Source organism: Chroicocephalus ridibundus, chromosome 12, assembly GCF_963924245.1.
Source record: "Chroicocephalus ridibundus chromosome 12, bChrRid1.1, whole genome shotgun sequence".
Taxonomy (NCBI): domain Eukaryota; kingdom Metazoa; phylum Chordata; class Aves; order Charadriiformes; family Laridae; genus Chroicocephalus; species Chroicocephalus ridibundus.
The window spans coordinates 18,677,269-18,695,342 of NC_086295.1; the positions used below are offsets into that span (position 1 = coordinate 18,677,269).

Here is an 18,074-nt window from a genome sequence, read left to right on the forward strand (position 1 = left end):
AAAGTAAGCTTTCAGAAACAGTGAATATATTTCCTTTTAATGGGAGTCTGATTTCCACAAAATCAATTCGGTAACTCTGTATTTACCACTCTCACACCAGCTTCATTGTTTTTTCCTAACTTCTGGGGAGGTCTTTGTTACGAGTTATCAGTGAACTAGACCGTAGTTCTTCATACAGTTGATAATAGATCACAGCCAGGGTAACTTCAAGGGGTGGAGCGGGGATTGCCTTTACGGTACATGGTTGAGGGAGTACGATTTCCCTATAAAGTTTAAAACTGAAAATTTAGGAGTTGGAAGGCTTGCATGGGGAAAACAGGAATTGATCCTGCCCAGAACTCTTTTAGTTGGCGTAGTCTGGCTTTTTGGAATGGTCACTGCTTCTGGAAGGCTGGGGACTCTTTGAAATCTTCATATTGTAGTTACAGTATTGTTAACCAAAGAATCAGCAGGATGGTATTGCTCCAGTTTCTCACCGTCTGAAGGTAGGTGGAACTTCCAGCTAGCTATTTCGTAGTTTCAAACAATTTGTTTAATTCCAGCCATTTCCCATTAGATGTGACTGCGTGGGTGTAGCATGGCTCTGTGACAGTGGGAAGCTTAGAAAGGCTTTCTAGGCACTTAAGCAGATTTTGGGAGGAAAATAGCCTTATAGTCAGAACCTAAACTACTTCAAGAATTCCTTTTAGGTAATTTTGACTTTTATGATAAAATTCGTAGGACCTCTGCCACCAAGATTCCAAACCTCTGTGCAGCATTGTTTGCTCAGTGACCGACCTTGCTGTGGTGGCATTTGCCAGAATGTGCTCCATAATGGGAGCTTTTTATTAGTTTTGTTTTCAGCAGTGTAGCCAAAGCATTGCTGCTTGTTTTGATGGGAGGATGGATATGGAGTGTGAGAAGCGTTGCTTGTTTCAACAGGAAGCTCATCTCAAAAGTGAAAACGATGGTTGCTGATACTATTTCGTTATTAGCCAAATTTTTCTAATAAAAGGGCAGTATTTATAAGTCCCATTTTCTTAAGGAACACTAATGCAACCACGTACAAAAGCAAAGAGGCTAATTTAAAGTAAATTTAGGCACTGTCAGTTGTTGGCTGAATGTAGGGGAAATCACCTCTTAGGGAAGGGAGGCGGAGCTGTTAAGTATTACCGATCCACTTGCCTAGGATTCCCCACTGTGTCCCAGCATTGCTGCAGAGCCAGGCTTCTGTGTTAGACATACAGTCTCAAACGAATAAATGGAGTGTCTTTTGTAATGCTTAAAGCTTTTTTCATCTGTGGACTTGAATGCGTTTAGGAAGTGAGGTAAGTGTCTCTGCAGGGCAGTGGTGTATAGCTCATTTGTCTCCGAGTAATGTTTTCATCCTCACCTTAAAGGCACATCAGTATTAGCGTCAGTGAAATGGCATTAGGATTGAAGTTGAAAAGTTGAGGCCAAGCTTTCACTCTGCAGCTTTATTAAAAACAACTAAGTGATGCTCTTACCTAAAGAAGAATGTGGTTCAGAACTTCAGCACTGAGCTTGCGTGAAAAAGAGCAGAGTAAAACAGTGAGTAAACTAATCTGAAATTTAAATGCAGTTGTTAATGATAGAATGTATGAGATGCGTAATTGATCTAAATGGTTTGCTGTTAAACCTGCGCCCTGCACAGTCTTAGGTACTCTTAGATTGTAAATCAGAATTGGTTTTGATGGTCAGGTCTGTTTTAAGGTTTTTAAAGACTACTGTAGTTGTTGTCACTTAAGTCAGTGATAGCCCGTGTGTGTGTATAAAAGTGTTTTGAGTAAGCTGGATGAATCTCTTAAAGGGATAAAGCCTTTCAAGTATATCTGAAAAAAATTACATACACAACACCATGACGTATTGCACAAATGGCCTGAATTTTTTTGAAGGCCTCTTTTGTCGTCGGAACACTCATCCCTCCCTTTGGGTTACTGACCCTGTATTTCTGTTAAGACAAGAATCGAAATGGCATTTCTTCCTTGCAACGCAAGCGATGTGTCAGGTTATCTCTTTGAATGAGAAGATAGTGTTTGGCTACCCGAATTACTCCAGGAGCAGAAAGCAGAGTGTGCAAACAGTGCTTTCCTTCTGCTGGACGGCTTGTGCTACTTCTCCTGTTAAAATTTGTCCAGAGTTGTGCCTGTAAAAATAACTTAAGGTAGAAACAGGAGTAAGTTTTCTGAAACCAAAAATTCTTTGGTTTAAACAAAACCAATAATAAACAATGTAATATAAATCCTAATATGAGTCTGCAGATAATGTATCTCTATGAAATAAGGGCTGTTTTCAGTGCAGTGACTTGACTGAATATGACTGTAGTATCCCTATTTAGTTCTGTTACTGTGAGAAGTGAGAAGAATCCCTATAATTGGGTTCTGCTCCAGCCACAGTGTGGTGGTGTAGTATGTAACCTTCCTCTCCATCGTGTTTAGCCTTGAAAAAGTAGTAAGAACCTGTTGTTTTGAATGTTTTTGAGCAGCCCACGCTCCAGGGTCGCTTACACGTATAATGTGAAAACGGATCCTATTTTAATCTTTTTGTGGTCTCAGATCCCTCTGCTACTGCGTTAGGTACGCATAAAAGCCTTGTTGATGAAGAATCTGCGATGAACAAGATCCTATCCGGTGTTCTGTTGTGTCTGCTGCCTGTTATTCGGCTGTTCCGTTACTACGCGGATGGTGCTCTGCTGCCCAGAGAACGTGTAATTTGTGACCTGGATTTCCAGGTTCCACCTAATGGTGATAACTCCAAGTCCGTTTAGAGTAAATGTAATTCAATTCATGCTTTTACGACTGTTAAATTGATTCTAGTTTTTTTGTCGGAGATTTTTGCTTACAGAACTTCTATCTGCCTTAATTTGGTCATATTTATTAAAAATTTGTTGGAACTATTCATTTGACTTTGAGACAATAAAGAGGCTCACCTGTGGGACAGTCTAAGGCTTACCAGTATTGGGCTCTAGGGGTTTTCAGGTTCTTAACTGGCAGAGGCGTGTGTTGTAAAGGGTGTGGAACACCTTTGTAGCAAATTCAAACTTAATGAAAACAGACTTTTTTAGGGTATAGGTTGAAAAGTATTGCAGCGCATATACTATGGGTAACAGACAGGGAAGAAGCACTTGAGGAAATTTCTGTTCACGTTTGTGGAATCTCTTCTCCCGTAATGCAGGGAGGTTGTGTGATCAGTTTGGCCCACTTGGCACCAAGACAAGCGGAATACCTTGAATCCGTTGTAATGAGTTTGTGCTTGTGGGGAGGTACGCTGTCAGGAGAAGTTAGATCTGGAGGAGAAGAGAAAAGGGGCACAAGGTCAGGGTGATGTTTTGTGGCCTTTAAATACTTCTGTTGTTAGTCTGGGTGAGGGAGAGTAAAAACAGCTTTTAAAATCCCTTGCCGTATCCTTTCCTTTGTACTTCCTTATGTCAGGTTTTTGTGGTGGTAGCTTTTTTTGTAGGTTTTTCTGTTTTGAAGCATCGTTAATTCTGCAACAGATCGGGATGGAGAAGTGAAGATGTTCATACTGCAGATGGTAATAATTAAGTGGCACAAAAGTATTATGGGGGTGTGAATCTCTTCCTTTAGAAGCAGCATATACTCAAAGGAGAAAAAAGAACTGGAAGACAATGTTGGCATAAGAAAGGTTGAACTTGCATGAATAAATCGGAGAAATCAATGTCTTATGAGTACTGCAGAAGCATTATTATGGTATTTTTTCCAGATGATATTTCATGAGGAGCTAGATTCAAGATTAAAATTAAAGTTCATAAAGAAGAAAGCCTGACTTATATAATGAGAGACACAGTGTGGTTCTGTCATGTGTGAGAACTTGAAAGGTCACTTCTGCTTTATGTCTATACTCATTTTTTAGGCAGAAATTGTCACTGTGCAGTAATGACTCCAGGGCAACTGAGAACAGTCTAAAGAATTCATCTGGGGTATGTCAACCGTTTTTTTTTTTTTTTTTTTGGGGTGGTCGTTCAGCAGTGCAATACTAACAAGAGATATCACAAACTTTTCATTAACTAAGTGGCTGTTGGTACTACACGGTCACCAAAATTCTTCGGTGATGTGAATTTGTTTGGTAAGATGTGTTGCTGGCGTATTTCTTTTTAAAGTCTTATTTTGAACTCATGCTGTTCTTACAGTATGTACTAGTTCAGACAGATGGACTTTAATGAGTTTCTGCCTTGAAGTCACCTGCATGATATCACGGTTACGTTTGGGGGAATGGATAAATCATGCGGACTCTAGAGTAAGTACAGCAGGGTTTAGATTTCCAGCCTTTGGGAATGGTCAAGGTTGCCAAAGGAATCGGCAGAGCGAATGCCAAGGTGTTGCCTCAAAAGCCATGGGTGTGTGCGGTGCGGTACGTTGAGGTACTTGCAGGTGAAGCTGCAGCGTAGTTGAAGAACCGAAGAGGAGGAATATGGTGTAGTCTTCAACCTGAGTTTAAGGAGTTTGGACTGAGAAGTGGAGGACTGAGCCATAGCCAGCTTGGTTCATGTGGAGCACGAGACAGAAAGTTCAGCTGTTTGTGGCAGAGATGGGAATGGCTGGAGTTTTAAGGGAAAGAGTGAGGCCTTACGTGAGAAAGGAGGATTTGAAGTGTAAAATGGTGGGTTTGAGGTTGTTACAAAGGTCAGTGTGGTTGAGTTTTTAAGTCTCTTTTTCAGTTAAGTTGTTCTTTACGTTTCAGTAATAAATACTTGAGAATCGGGGCGGGGGGGGAAGCAGCTAAATAAAAGAATATGAAAGGAATGAAAAAAATCTTATTTGGTGGGAGAAGTCAGGGAGCATTTCTAGGGTTGCAGTCACTGTTCCAACTTAAGCCAAATGAATGAGCGATTCCAAAGCCTCAACCTGTTTTAAGTTATTTTTTCAGGGAAATGTTTTTTTATATTCTACTACTAAATGCTATGAAGAACTTTGAAATGTGTTTTCTTTTGCATGAAGAGCTTGGAAATGTAACTTAGGTTTTACTTAAGTTCAGGTGTTAATTTGAACCCCATTGTAATTTAATATATTACAAACTAATATTTTTGAAATAGGATGAATGTTGACCCATCAGTTTCCTTAATTATTTCTCAGGCAAGTGGAGAATATCTATTGTAAAGGCACACGCAGGCCTTTCTTTGAGCTTGTTGGTTGTGATTAAGGGTGGTGGTGCATAAGTTAAAAGGTGAACATCGAACAGCGTAAAGGTGAACTTTTAGAAGAAGGTGTTGTTTCCCTAGAAAAGTAAAGATGAAGAAATGACTGAAGTTCTTGTTCGCATTTTCTGCTGGAAATCACAATCCCATTTGTGATTTTTGGGCTTTATTTCAGTTGTTTTGTTTGTTGTTTTTTTTTTTTAAAACTGTCTTAAACTTGTTGTTCTTATTATCCTAAACGGGAGCTGCGCCTTCTCAGTTTCCGTAACTGTCTGGGAGGTCAGGTTGCCACACCACGTGCTTCGCGCTCCTACCTGTGGGCTGCCTTCAGATACGAAAAAACCTCAAACTGTTGTGGTGATAGCGGAGCTTCAGGGTTCTAGTGGAGACAACTCAGGAAGCGGAACTAGGTCCCAACTTCCATGCGTATTGAGTAGCCTTGGGTGCGCAGTAGTCGATAACCTCTCCGCGTAAGGCTTGTAGACAAACTCGGAGCTGGGAAAGGCTTGTCTGGGCTGGCGGCTGTGCCACTGCTTACCTCTGGTCGTGCCTTGGCGTGGTTCGGTGTCAGCACAGCCTCACCGCTGCACCCTGGGGGAAACTTGTCAGCTTTCCGCTGTGTGTGTCCTCCCTGGGAGCTCTCACCCCTGAAACTAAGGCTGTCTGATGGACCATGGACACTCATTACTAGGACTGAACCAAGCTGCCAGAGCAGTTTCCTCAAAAAGGTGTTCTTGATAGTATTCAATATTCTGTTTCTTTTTTAACAATTAAGAGATGCCTTTTGTTTCAGGTTTTGTATCAAATTTGTGGTAACAGTTAAATAACCCCCTTCCCACAAAGTTTTGATTGATCAGTCAAAATGTATGGTGACAGATACCTCAAAACCACAGTGTCATAGAATCATGGGGTGAGGTATAGAGTATACAGTATAGAGAATACTGATTTATTGTCTGCCGGTAGTAATGCCTGTTTTAAGAGTCTCCTCTCCAAACCCCTAGGAATAATTAAATGGTAGAAAAAATTGTAGCCATTTGTATTCTCTGCAGAGCTTCTGGGCTGTGGGATGAGGCTCTGCGGCCCATGGAAGGGCTGGTGTGCTGGAAAGAGGCTGTATTTACTCATGATTTTTGTGGACTGTGGTCTTTCTCATGAGACTCTCTTAATCTCTGTTTAAAATAAAGATGCTTTTTTACTGCATCTAGTGATACAAACATAGCTTTACGATTTCTTTTAGAGCCTTATGGTGTTCTGGAAAGTATGATGACGCCGTGTCCTGGTTCCGGCGGGGATGGGGTTAGTTCTCCCCAGGCTGGGGCAGGGACACAGGTATTCCATCCCATGGGAGCCGTGCCCAGGCTGAGCTGCGGGGGGAGGGGGTGGGAAGTCATGGTTTGGAGCGGGCTGGGGCGTCCCGGGTCCGGTCAGTGAGCAGTGGTTCCATAATTGTGTTCATACATTTCTCTCTCCGTGTTACTGTTTTCTTGTTCCCTTTGCTGCTCTGTGAAACTGCCTTTGTCTCAACCCCCGAATTTTGCCTTTTTCTTCTGATTCTTCCCCGTAGAGGGGGGGAGTTTGAGAGTGGTTCTTTGTTGCTGTCTGAGGCTAAACCATGATACACCGGAATTTTTATTTTGATAATAAATTAGAATGGTACCTCGGCGCCAGCATCGGCTTTGTAACACCAAAACCCAAACCATAACTGGCTGTCCACTGAACATTGAACTAGTTATCTGAGAAAGTGTTGCTTCCATCGGTCTGCGCGTTCAGGGATCACAGCAGGAGAGAGAAGCTGTTTAGAAGAACCTAGGGTGATAACTGCAAGATGTGGGATTAAACTAAGCAATGGACAAGGAGAGGACTACATTAGGCTGTTGGGAAGTGCAAGATTTATGAACTGGGATGGTCTGTTACATGCGTTGGGGTGTATTTCTTGGGTTATTTTGTAGGATAAGGCCAAGATGGTGAAAATTTCAGTTGGTACGTACACTGCTGGCAGGATTGCTGGTGCTTGTGTTGTGTTTGTAAGCAGAATGTAAGGCTTCTGCTGCTGGTGTAGTCAGTTCGGTACAAAATAAGCTCATTGGAAATCAGGTGTCCTTAAGCACATGCATTAAAGCTTCAAGCTTGAGTTAACCAAGTTCTTAAATGAGTGTGTAATTGGTGTACACTGAAATAGAGCGTGTTGGGTGTCCTGTGCGGAGTGATGTAGTTGATAAGAATTTATTAGAGTGATTAACTAGGAACAAACTGCAGGTTTTCTTGTGCTGAATCCTTGCTTATATTCCATCTTACATGGAACAGTGAAACCAAGCCGACCCACAAGACTGGATTCTGCGATAACACAAACGTTTTCTCTCCAGAAGACGTCACTCCTGGCACTATTAAAAGTACTGCTGGTGGTGTTCGATGCCATGAAGTTATTAGATTTTTCTTGTCCTCCGGTTGACTCCATGGGCTCTGTGCTGAGCTGCCATACTGGGGTGATTGAGTCACAACCCCCCTTCTTCACCCCGTCCTCCCCAGGCGAAAGGGAAAGGGGAGCCTCTTGACTTTCAGGCTTGGTGTGGTACAGAAGTGTACAAAATGGAATGCTGTAATTCAGTAATTCTCACCTCATGAGTCCAGCACTCGATCCTTAGTTAAGTAAATGGCGGTACTCCTGCTGCAGAGCGTAAGTACCAGAGGAGTTTGTTTATGCTTCAAACACCTATATGTGGCGTTTTGGGGAAATGCGAGACCCTCTAAAGCTCTGAATGGGGACAGTTAAAATCTCTGAGCACTCTTGTTCTGGAGTTTGCTTCTAGTATAGGTGGACAGTGCTTTCTTCTATTTGATTTGCTTTTAAGCTTTGATTAAGGAGAATCACTAGAAGAATAATTATAAATGAATACTAGCCTTTTTTATGGAGTAGATTTTGTTTACATTGGAGAATGTTCTTTCCTGTGTGACAGGAAGCTGATTTTTCTGCAGAAACACATGAAAAGGGTTGGACGTTCTGAAATGCTTACGTAAAACTTCAGAAAGTAGCAGGTAATTCCTTGTTCTTTTGAATGTGTAACATGGATCTCCTACGTGATTTTCCTTTTTTTTTTGGCTCTTGGTTTGATTATTTAGGACCAAATTCTTTACTGATGTGCTTCAATTCAATGTAGAACAGTTTTGTTGGAAATACGGGATTTATCTTTCCATGTGTGTTATTCAACTATTGGAGTTCATGATCTTTACAGGCGAAGAAGTGGTATGTGTAGTAAAAATAATTTTGACTTTTTAAACTGGACCTTGGTTTGGTTGTCTGAGCACTTCTTCAAGCGTACTTAGTCTGGAGCCTTTGGTGTTTTACTTGAATTAACTGGGAATGGTGTCTGGTTGAGCAGTGCCAGGCCTCTGGAGTATGCGCTCAGGATCTTACAGGCTTCTGCGTCTAGGGTATTTTGCTCTAGAGTTTGTAGGAATAACATGGATGATGTATTATTTTTCCTCAAAATGTGGCGTGATACCACGTGCAATTCTAACTAAAGGCAAAAAATAAAGGTGCCTGATGGATCTGAAGCCGAGTGTTGGAAGCTTCTCCCTTGAGAAAGGAATGTGCAGAATTCGGCTCAAGATGCAGCTTCGCAGGCGATGCCTCTCAACAGTGAGATCCCTGAGTTGTGAGAGCATTGTCTCAGACGTGTGTGGCTGTTGTCAATATAAATTGTTGATCGTGGCGGCATAACATAACATCAGTGGTGATTTTACAGGCTGTTTCTAGCAACACCACTTACTCAGTGGCTTGCTTGCATTGCCCTTTCTGAACCTGCTATGCCGGGATGTACCCGGTGGCTCTGTTTTATGTATTTTCAATAGAGTTTGAATTTATTATCACATTTGGTGTTCATTTTTACTTGTCAAACTGAATTTTTGTTGCTAGAATAGTTTTGTGACTTCCAGACCAATCTGCCAGTGGTGAGTAAGTTGCAGGGATTGTTTATTAAACTGTCGTTGTTGCAAGCTGTTATGGATCAATCTGTGATAAATCCTTTATAAATTGAGTGGTTTTAATACTTTTATGGAAAGCGGTTTGCTTTAGTTGCTGTTTTTGCTTTGGGAATGTCCGTTGTCTTCTGTAAACCAGAAGCTGCAAATAATGGACATCAATATTAGTTATCGAAGGATGATTATAAAGGGAGAAAATAAGAAATTTTAGCATTTCTGGAATTGCTGGAAAATAGAAAAATGAGTGTTGCAACAAATGCAGATAACATTCTCTCATAGTAAAGATTAATTGTTGCAAGTCTAAAAGCTAAATTTATATTGTGTGTATGAACGGATATAAATATTAGCACGCTCTACAAAAACTCAGTGAAACACCATGAAACTTGTTTTTGAAATGTTAACTTGAAATCTGCAAGCTGAAGGAGATTGGTGTTCTTTGAGTGCAAGCCAAGGAAAAAAGGAAGGCCACTAATAAAAATAACAAAGTCCCAAGTTCTTTCAGTTTAATTACACTATACTGTATACTTAGCGTGGGATCAGAGCCTTCGTGCGCTGTTTGAGCATAGTAACCGCTAGAAGGTTTTTTCTCTGGTCGTGTGTCTGATACGCAGCACTGATAAGTGATGAAGCATCAGTCCGTGCTGTTCGGAACCGTACTGACGGCGCAGTGCTTACTCCTTGGGAGTAAGCTGGCATGTGCCAGCTGTGCAGCTTTCAAAGGGATGAAATACCAAGAAGATGTCGCAGGGTTATGTGGAAGTTCAGAACACAGAGGCTTCAGAGGAAAGAGAAAGCATCACGGGCTTCTGCTTGAAGAGAGACAGGACGAGGGGTGGTGCTGGGCATGGCGTCGTTCGAAGCACAACTGCCGGCTGCTGGGACTTTCAAAGCTTTCAGGATGGTCACTCCTCTCGGAGGGGGTGAACAGGGCCTTTGTGGAGAAAGGTGGAGATGAAAGTCAACTGATGTGTTTCACATAATCCATTTTTTTGTAGGAAAAAAGAATGAAATTACTATAGTAAACTGCAGTTTCTTGTGAAGAATGAAAGTGATCCAGAATTCTTGCTTTAGGGAGGAAAAGAGAATATTTGAGCCAATGCTTATCATCATTAAATCCTGTTTAAAAATAGCTGATAACTGAAGTTGGGGCTAATTGGTGAGGAACTCCACTAGTTGTTCCCCCCCCCCCCCCCCTTCAGTGTTTTTGTATGTGTGTGTTTGGGAATGAAAATGTATTAAGCTTTGGACCTTTTTAATCTTTTCAGATGCAGGCAGGTTCCGAGATATTTGCGCATCTCCCACTAACTGCATGAGCAGGATAATTGGGTGAAGGTGCTTACCTAGAGACTAAGCAGATCTTCAGGCTTGACTGAAGTGTCTTAACAGACCCACCTACTCCTTGCTGTTGCTGCCAGGATACCCAGACTAGTCTGTGATCAGGATTTTCTGCTGCTATTATTCAAGGAATGGATTGAAACTGGAGAGCACTGTACAGTATATTTGGAAAGCTGTGAAGTGAAAAAAAAACTTTATGTGGGCTTTTCAAGGATGTCTGTAGGCAACAATATATAAATGATTGCTGGCTGAGGTTCAAACTAATGTGTTCAGATTAAACATGCATTTTATTTTTTTTTTTTATATGAATGTGCTAAGGAGCTATCCCACTTCTTTCCATAAGGGTTCTGTCTATAGTTGTTAAACCCGCATTCTTGTTATCCGCAAGTTGGCGAGGAGGAAGTACAGCCTGTTAGAAGAACAGTTCCTGCTCAACCTCTCCAAACAACCGGCCTGGCTGTGCTCTGTTGCGTCCTGGTTGTCACACGCATCAGCTGGTGCCCTGTGATCTCCCAATGGAGTAGGAGGATGTAGTGGGAAAGGGTGGATCCTTTGTGCTTTGTAACTTCCCAGGGGTTCAGCAGAACATCTGGGCTGTGTTTTGGGGGAAATCCTATGCCATTACTAAATCCGAAACAGTAGGATGAGGCAGCTTTCTGGGTATTAGTGTATTATATCCTTGAAACAGTGGAGTATTTTCATAATTCCATTGCTGCTGATCTGGAGAAGAGATTCAGATAGCAAATGGGAGTTGGTCAGGTTTGAGGACTTGTGTCGCTTCACCTCCTGGCTTCATTGTCTGGTTTAACAATTCTCACCTCTAACTTTTAACTTTTCTTTATCAGTGTCTTTTTAACATGGAATAAATATGTATGAACTTGTTCTGCGTGCAACTTGAGACCGATAGTAATGGTTTCCTCCCAAAAGGGAACAGCTGCTGCTTGGGGATGCTAAAGCTTACAGGGGAGCTGTTTCTTTGAGGTTAACTTTGCTCCGGATCCTTTGTGCTCTAGTGGGGAGCAAAGGTGTCTCCTCGTTCTGTCTTCTGTTGGTACAGAAATCTCTGTCGCGGTAGAAGAAAATAGAGGAGAAATGTTGTCAGGGGAGCTGGCTGTCCTGATCTTCCTGTTAAACAGCTGATGCCATCCAAACATGTACAGTTATCTGTAGAACCGCAGACTGCGCAGACATCAGACTGCGTGAGATGTAAGCTGCTCTGGTGTAATGGTATGTGTAGGTAAAGAAAAAGCCTGATACCTGTGACTTGCTATTTTAGGAGAAATGTATTTACTAAAGGCAGTAGTTTCTTTTGTGAATCTTAACTGGGGTTGAAAGCAGCTGAAATGGAAGATGGATGGCTCTAACTAGTAGTTTGAACAGTTGACAAGACTCCTTCAAACTAGCCTCTCTGAAAATGCTGGCGTTAAAGCAGATGATGATGACGACCTTAGTAGAAAGCTGAACTATGATCCTCTTTGCCTAAAGCTTTGCTGATTCTTACTGAGTGCGGGTTTTGTCCTGCCACCATCACTGGAGCAGCCGGGTGCCATGCAATAGCATTCGAAGTGATGTCGTTAACATCTGTCCAGGGCAGACTGCTGACTGGGAGGTCTAAGGGATTAAATGTTGTCTAATAAAAGCTCACCTCTCTGTTGAGATAAATATTTGCACCCTGCAAGCGTGAGAAAGCCACGTGGATGCTCAAGTGTTAGAAAGATCAAACAATTATTTCCTTGTTTTCTGAACCCTCAAGGAGTTTATCTATGAAATACTCACGTGTGAAGTACTTGTTCGAGCTCTCAGGCTGTCCAGTCTCTTGAATGTTTTGATGCCGGGAGGCTTATCTTCTAAATTCGGTTTTGGGAATTAGAGCTGTTCCTTGGACAGAAGCATCTGCAGTTTGATACGCAATAAAATTTAGTTATCATCCCGGTAGTGTTCTCTGAAGGCAGAACCGCAGAGGGATGGGCTCTGTGGCTCCCCTGGCCCAGCGTGTGGGGCTGACGGGAGGTCCGGCAGACGGGGGCGGGGGGGGGCTCGGGGGCCCCCCGCGGGGCGGCCCGGCCGGGCCCCTTCCCCGGGCAGGGCAGGGCAGGGCAGGGCAGGGCTGTGAGCGGACGGACAGGCCCTGGCCTTCGGGAGTTGTCCCCAGCGCCCGCCCGTGCGGCGATAGCACGCCACAGAGGCTTTTAAACGCGCCGTATCCCCCGGGGGAGCGCGGGGTGGGGGGAGAGGGCCCTTCGCTCGGGGGATCCGCCGCCGGGAGCAGGGAGACCGGGCACCGACGGGGCCGGGCGCGGCGGGCGGGACGGAACCGGCGCTTCTCGCGCGGCGGCGCGGCGCGCGCGCTCGGAGGAACCCGGCCCCGCCCCCGGCGGCGCGGGGGGGCGGGGAGCGAGGAGCGGCGGGCGGTCGGTCGGTCGGGCGGTCGGTCGGTCGGTCGGTCGGGCTGACCCTCTGTTCTGCCCGCAGATGGCCGGGTGTGTGTCCAGGGTGGAGCTGTCGGTGACCTGCCGGAGCCTCCTCGACAGGGACCTGGGCTCCAAGTCGGATCCCCTCTGCGTCGTGCTGCAGGATGCGGGCGGCGGCCGCTGGGCTGAGGTAAGGGCGGGAGCAGCGTCTGCTTTGCCCCGCTTCCACTCCCTGGCTGTCCCTAGCAGCTACGCAACACCTTTAACTCAGACGTGCGTTCTGTGAGCAGTCCCACGGTGCCCACGCTCGAGCTCTGTGTTTGTTGGGTTCGCTGACCGCTCCTGTGTTCGCTTAGAGCTGCATCGGGGCGTTCATTTGCCTGTTACGACGTGGCCTGTCCCGTTTCTTTAACCCTAGAGCGCACAGTCCAGAGTACAGTGTTTTGCCAGCCTTTTTTCACCGAATTTTCAGAATTTTCCCATAGGTTAACGTTTCTTATCCGATGCTGTTTCCTCTCTGGGCGAGCCGTTGGCCAGCCCGGTGACAGTGGCCTGGTTGGTCACCGAGCAGGAAGCACGGCCCAGGGTTCGCAGTCCGGCTGGTGCCGTGTTCGACCGGCACAGAGGCCTGGGGGCGCAGGCGAAAAACCGCATGGGAGAATGCACGGTTCTTGCTCCTCATCAACAGCTTTGCTTCCACATTTGTGCAGCTAGATCGCACGGAGAGGATCAAGAACTGCCAAAACCCTGAATTCTGCAAGAAACTGGTTGTGGACTACTACTTTGAGAAAGTGCAGAAGCTGAAATTCGGCGTGTATGATATCGATAACAAGTCCTTTGATTTAAATGACGATGACTACCTTGGAGGGATTGAGTGCACGCTGGGACAGGTAGTGTAGAGGCATGTTAAGTGATCTACAGAGTAGCATCAAGCATTGGGTTTATTATGAAAAGTAGGGTGAAAGATGGCTTTATCAAAGGCTTGGACACATTCAAATTTGAAAACACCTTGTTGAACAGGTTAATTTGCATTAGCATTGAACATAGTTAGAAAAATCATTGTGTCAATCGCAAAGCGAGGGTTAGAAGTATGTATGGTTTGCAATTAATGGCTTAATTTAGGAGGTGCTTGTAGCAGTCTGGCAGTAACGAAGGCATGGCGCTTGGAGAGCTCTAATGGAGTTTCCTCTGCACAAAGTGATCCTCAGGCAGTAGATTTGGGGAAATAAGGCTATTTGAGATTCAGTATTCGTTTCCTGAAGAGGGGTTTGTATAGCTAGGTAGGAGAGGAAAGTGGGGTTCATGATAAATAGCCTTTTCTGAATTTTAATAGTTTTTTAGCTACTTGTGATGAAGATGCCTCTTGTGTCTTAGGGGTGGCAAAAATAGGAGGCTAAAGTTAAGTTTGGAGGCATGTTGGCGGATACTGTTTTGTGGATAGTGAGAGAAGATAATTATTGGGCTGTTCATCCGTTCAGGAGCACAAACTCTGATGGTTGTTGCTGTTGGAAATGCATTTAAATCCTTTTTGATCTTTTAGAAGAATTTGAAAATTTTGTTCCTGAAGAGTAATTCCTTGCCCTCTGTCTAACTTGATATGTATATTATCTGTCTTTTAACCTTAGGTTGTGTCCAGCTCAGTGTTCACTCGACCACTGGAATTGAAGCAGGGAAAGCCGGCAGGAAAGGGCACCATTACGGTAAATAAGGCTTTTGTGTGGAAAAAATGGTTGTTTGGGACAAAGTAACGTTTCTGGTTTTCTGTCAGTGTATCTTCAAATGCTACACACGTAGCACGTGTAGATGGAAGGATAGATGTTTATAACTAGTTTCTTTCGTGGACAAACTACGAGCAAAACTCCAAGAGGTTTCTGGTTTAATTTTTTTTTTCTTAATTTCTGTGGCACAGATTTCAGCAGAGGAGATTAAAGATACCAGGGTTTTATGCTTGGAAATTGAAGCCCGAAATTTGGACAAAAAGGTACTGATTTTTTTCAATGATACTCTCCGCTTCTGCGATAGTTACAGTTAGTGCGTTTTGGCCAGGAATCTCTCTGAATTTGCAGACGTTCAACTAAGCTAGGTAATCCGTGTATGAGAGAAGGCTCACTGCGTTTCGTTACTTACAGTGAAGTAAAATGGAGACATAGTTTCATGTTGAAAACCAGCATCAAATCAAACACTCAACCACCAGGTTTAGGTTTTTGGGGATTATTTTGTCTTTGGAATATTCTGTGTGTTAACGCGGTTCAACTGCATGATTGTCCCAGATGAGTATTATACCTCTGAACTGAGCTTTCTGTAATCTTATTAAAGAAAGAAAAGGTGGAAATTTAGGTGTGCTGCCTCAATGTTACTTTAAGCCAAAGACCAGTCCAGGGACTTAGTGACCTCACTGCTCAGTCAGCAAAACTGCGGGATTTATAGTGACAAATATGGTCTGAGGAGGCAGTCTTGGAATCAGAGCTGTTAAATTCTGATGACTTAGGAAGTGCGGCAGTTTAAAAGAGAAAAGTAAAATAAAAGAGGAAAACAAATGTATAGTTTGTTTGACTTTGTTTGAAGTATTGTGTACCGATTGGTCAGCTTTTCTCTCATCTAAGTAAAATATAGGAGGCTGATTACTTCTGTTGGCTTTTTGTTTGCAGGATTTATTAGGTAAATCAGATCCATTTTTGGAGTTTTACAAGCAGAATGACGCTGGCGCGTGGCAGCTGGTGTACAGATCAGAGGTAGTATTTCTTCGCTGATGTTTTTCTTGAGTTGATCAGATGGCTTGCTCCCACCGAAAGTGGGAGTCCCACTCCTGGTCACGCTTTGCAACAGTTCTGCAATGGAAGTTGCATATATCCTAAAAAAGGGACTCTTCTCAGTGACCTGGCAGAAAATGGTTTATTTGCTGCCTGGTGACTTGATGAAGCTGGCTCAGTGAATAGTCCAGCCATGCACCGTTTGGGAAGAGTGGCAGGACTCTCCTCCCTTTCAGTGGTGATGAGCTGTTAGGTTGGCGTGGCTCTAAAATTTAACTTTACCCTGAACTTCAAACTTTTATTTCTTATAGAGCTTTTGCTTGGCTTTCCACGAATGTCAGGGTTGAATTGAGGCTGTTCTTAGGCAGCCATGCAGAACCCTCACATTAAATTTCTTAGTGACGTACTTGTGCGTCGCATCCCTTATGTGACGTTATGCTGTAATTTTTTTTTAAGGTGATTAAGAACAACTTAAATCCATGCTGGAAGAAGATCAGTGTTCCCTTGCAGACATTCTGTGGTGGAGATTTTAATAAACCTATCAAGGTACAGTCTTCAGAAATTCTTTGGTTTTATAAATAACCCGGTCTTTGTTGATGTTAATGAAGAGTTTATTAGATTGTCTAGTTGTATATAAATTTTTAGATTGCCTTTCTAAAACAGCAGTGTGACTGTTATAAGTCACATAATAAGATAAGTGACTATATGTCTATCGTATGAAATCTGTGTTAAAAGATTATGCGTTGTCAAATTAAGAAGTTGGGAATTGCAGAAGTGATGCACTTCCTAGTGATTAGTCATAAGAAGAATTGTAACTGATTTTTGTACTACTCTGACCAGGGTTTCAGGTTGGGTTTTGGCGTTTTGTGTGCTGGGGTTTTTTTTGGGTTTGATTGTGTTTTGGTTTGGCTTGGTTTTTGTTTTTTTGTTTTTAAATTGTGGCTTTCTAGCACTGTTTCTAAGTTAACTGAGAAGCTCATGTATGTTGGACAAGCTCGAGGGCCTTAGGTTGCTGACACAGAGTGGACCTTAATGCCTCTATCAGATTCATCTGGTCGTGAGACCGACAGGCTCGTCCCAACGCTTTTCCAGTCTGTTACAACTAGAAATTTGGGGTTGGGTCCAAACTGCAGTTCCTTGTGGTCTTGTATGTGGTGACTAGTTCTCTCTGATCCTGGCTTAGGAAGGTGGTGGCAGAAGAATTACATCTTTTAGTAAGTTTCTACAACAGAAAACCTGATAGCAAATTAACTTCTTAATTTCTATTCTCAGCAATGCATTGATAATGCAAAGCAGTTAAATCCATACATAGTTCTATGTGAGTATAGTATCTCTCTGCTTATCCAGCTCCTAACCGCTTTCCATTTGCAGAATTTTCCTGCCTCATCCTATCTGTGAAGAAATCTCATGCTGGAATTTTGATCTGAAAGGTTTAGCAAAAAGCATGCCTGCTAGTGTTTTTACTTGTGCAGCATGGCAGGTCCAACGAATTACTGAGGTTATTAACGTGGAAATTGATGTTCAGGTGCGCTGGGCTTGTGCTGGGCTTGCTGGTATGTGGTGATGTTCTAAGTGGTGTTCGTGAGCTTTTATTGCTGGGGAATCAACAGTTTTGGGTCAGAAAGATGTCCTTTTGGTCCAAAAGTGAGCAGCGAACGTGGAAAGGAGATGGCAAAGAGATGCATCTTCTCATTTGTCAAAGCTGAGATGAGATGACATGGTTTATGCTTTCTATTAAAAATGAGGCTTTATTTGCTATAGTCCATAAAGATTTATGTGGGGTTCCTTTTCGTTTGTCTGTTCGTTTTATTTTGTTTTATTTGTTTGGTTTGTTTTGGGTTTTTGTATGTTTTCCAGAAGCTTTCTGCGCTTGGAATTCGGTTTGGAATGACCTGCTTCTTAGGTTAGATCTTTACTGTTAGTTCGTTTCAGCCAAAATTCTTGATGCGTGTGCAAATACTACTAAGTTTCACAACGCAGCTGCGAAAGAGGATTATACTGTTCTTGTGCTTGCAGGTTAGGGATGTCAGTCAGAAAGGGGAATCCAGGCTGACAGGCAGGAGTTTCAGTAGCAGCAATAAAGAATATAATATTGCACTGGTGTTTCATTTTTCATCTGATATTTGCTGCTCTGAACCTCTTGTTCCAAAAATTTATGTAGGAACAATTATGCATATAATTATGCAATAATGGTAGCTAGTGAAGGCAGAACTCCTTGCACTTCAGCACAGTGGAAACGTTTTGATGCATCCACTAAACATCAGCTTTGACAGCTATGTATGAGGATTATGTACTGAATATGTGTGTGAACGTAAATCTTCTGATCAAAATAACGATGCTACCTAGTGTTTCGGTAATTCTTTATTCATTGTAACGCAGAGTGATATTCTTCTTGTTCTGTATTAGGAACAGCTCAGATTTCTGACACAGCCTAATCTTCTCGAC

The 18,074-nt window shown here is 43.1% G+C and overlaps 1 protein-coding gene across 6 annotated transcripts in view; it reads left to right on the forward strand.

Annotated features, from left to right (window-relative positions):
• Positions 1-18,074, forward strand: part of CPNE1 (copine 1) — a 44,844-nt gene that overhangs the window by 16,416 nt on the left and 10,354 nt on the right. For 5 of the 6 annotated variants that reach the window (XM_063350517.1, XM_063350519.1, XM_063350516.1 and 2 more), the window contains 6 exons: positions 12,941-13,069; positions 13,590-13,769; positions 14,505-14,579; positions 14,789-14,860; positions 15,528-15,611; positions 16,086-16,175. In XM_063350517.1, the coding sequence (XP_063206587.1) occupies positions 12,941-13,069; positions 13,590-13,769; positions 14,505-14,579; positions 14,789-14,860; positions 15,528-15,611; positions 16,086-16,175 (630 nt within the window). The remainder of the gene's footprint in view (positions 1-12,940; positions 13,070-13,589; positions 13,770-14,504; positions 14,580-14,788; positions 14,861-15,527; positions 15,612-16,085; positions 16,176-18,074) is intronic. The other variant, XM_063350522.1, reaches the window with a different exon arrangement.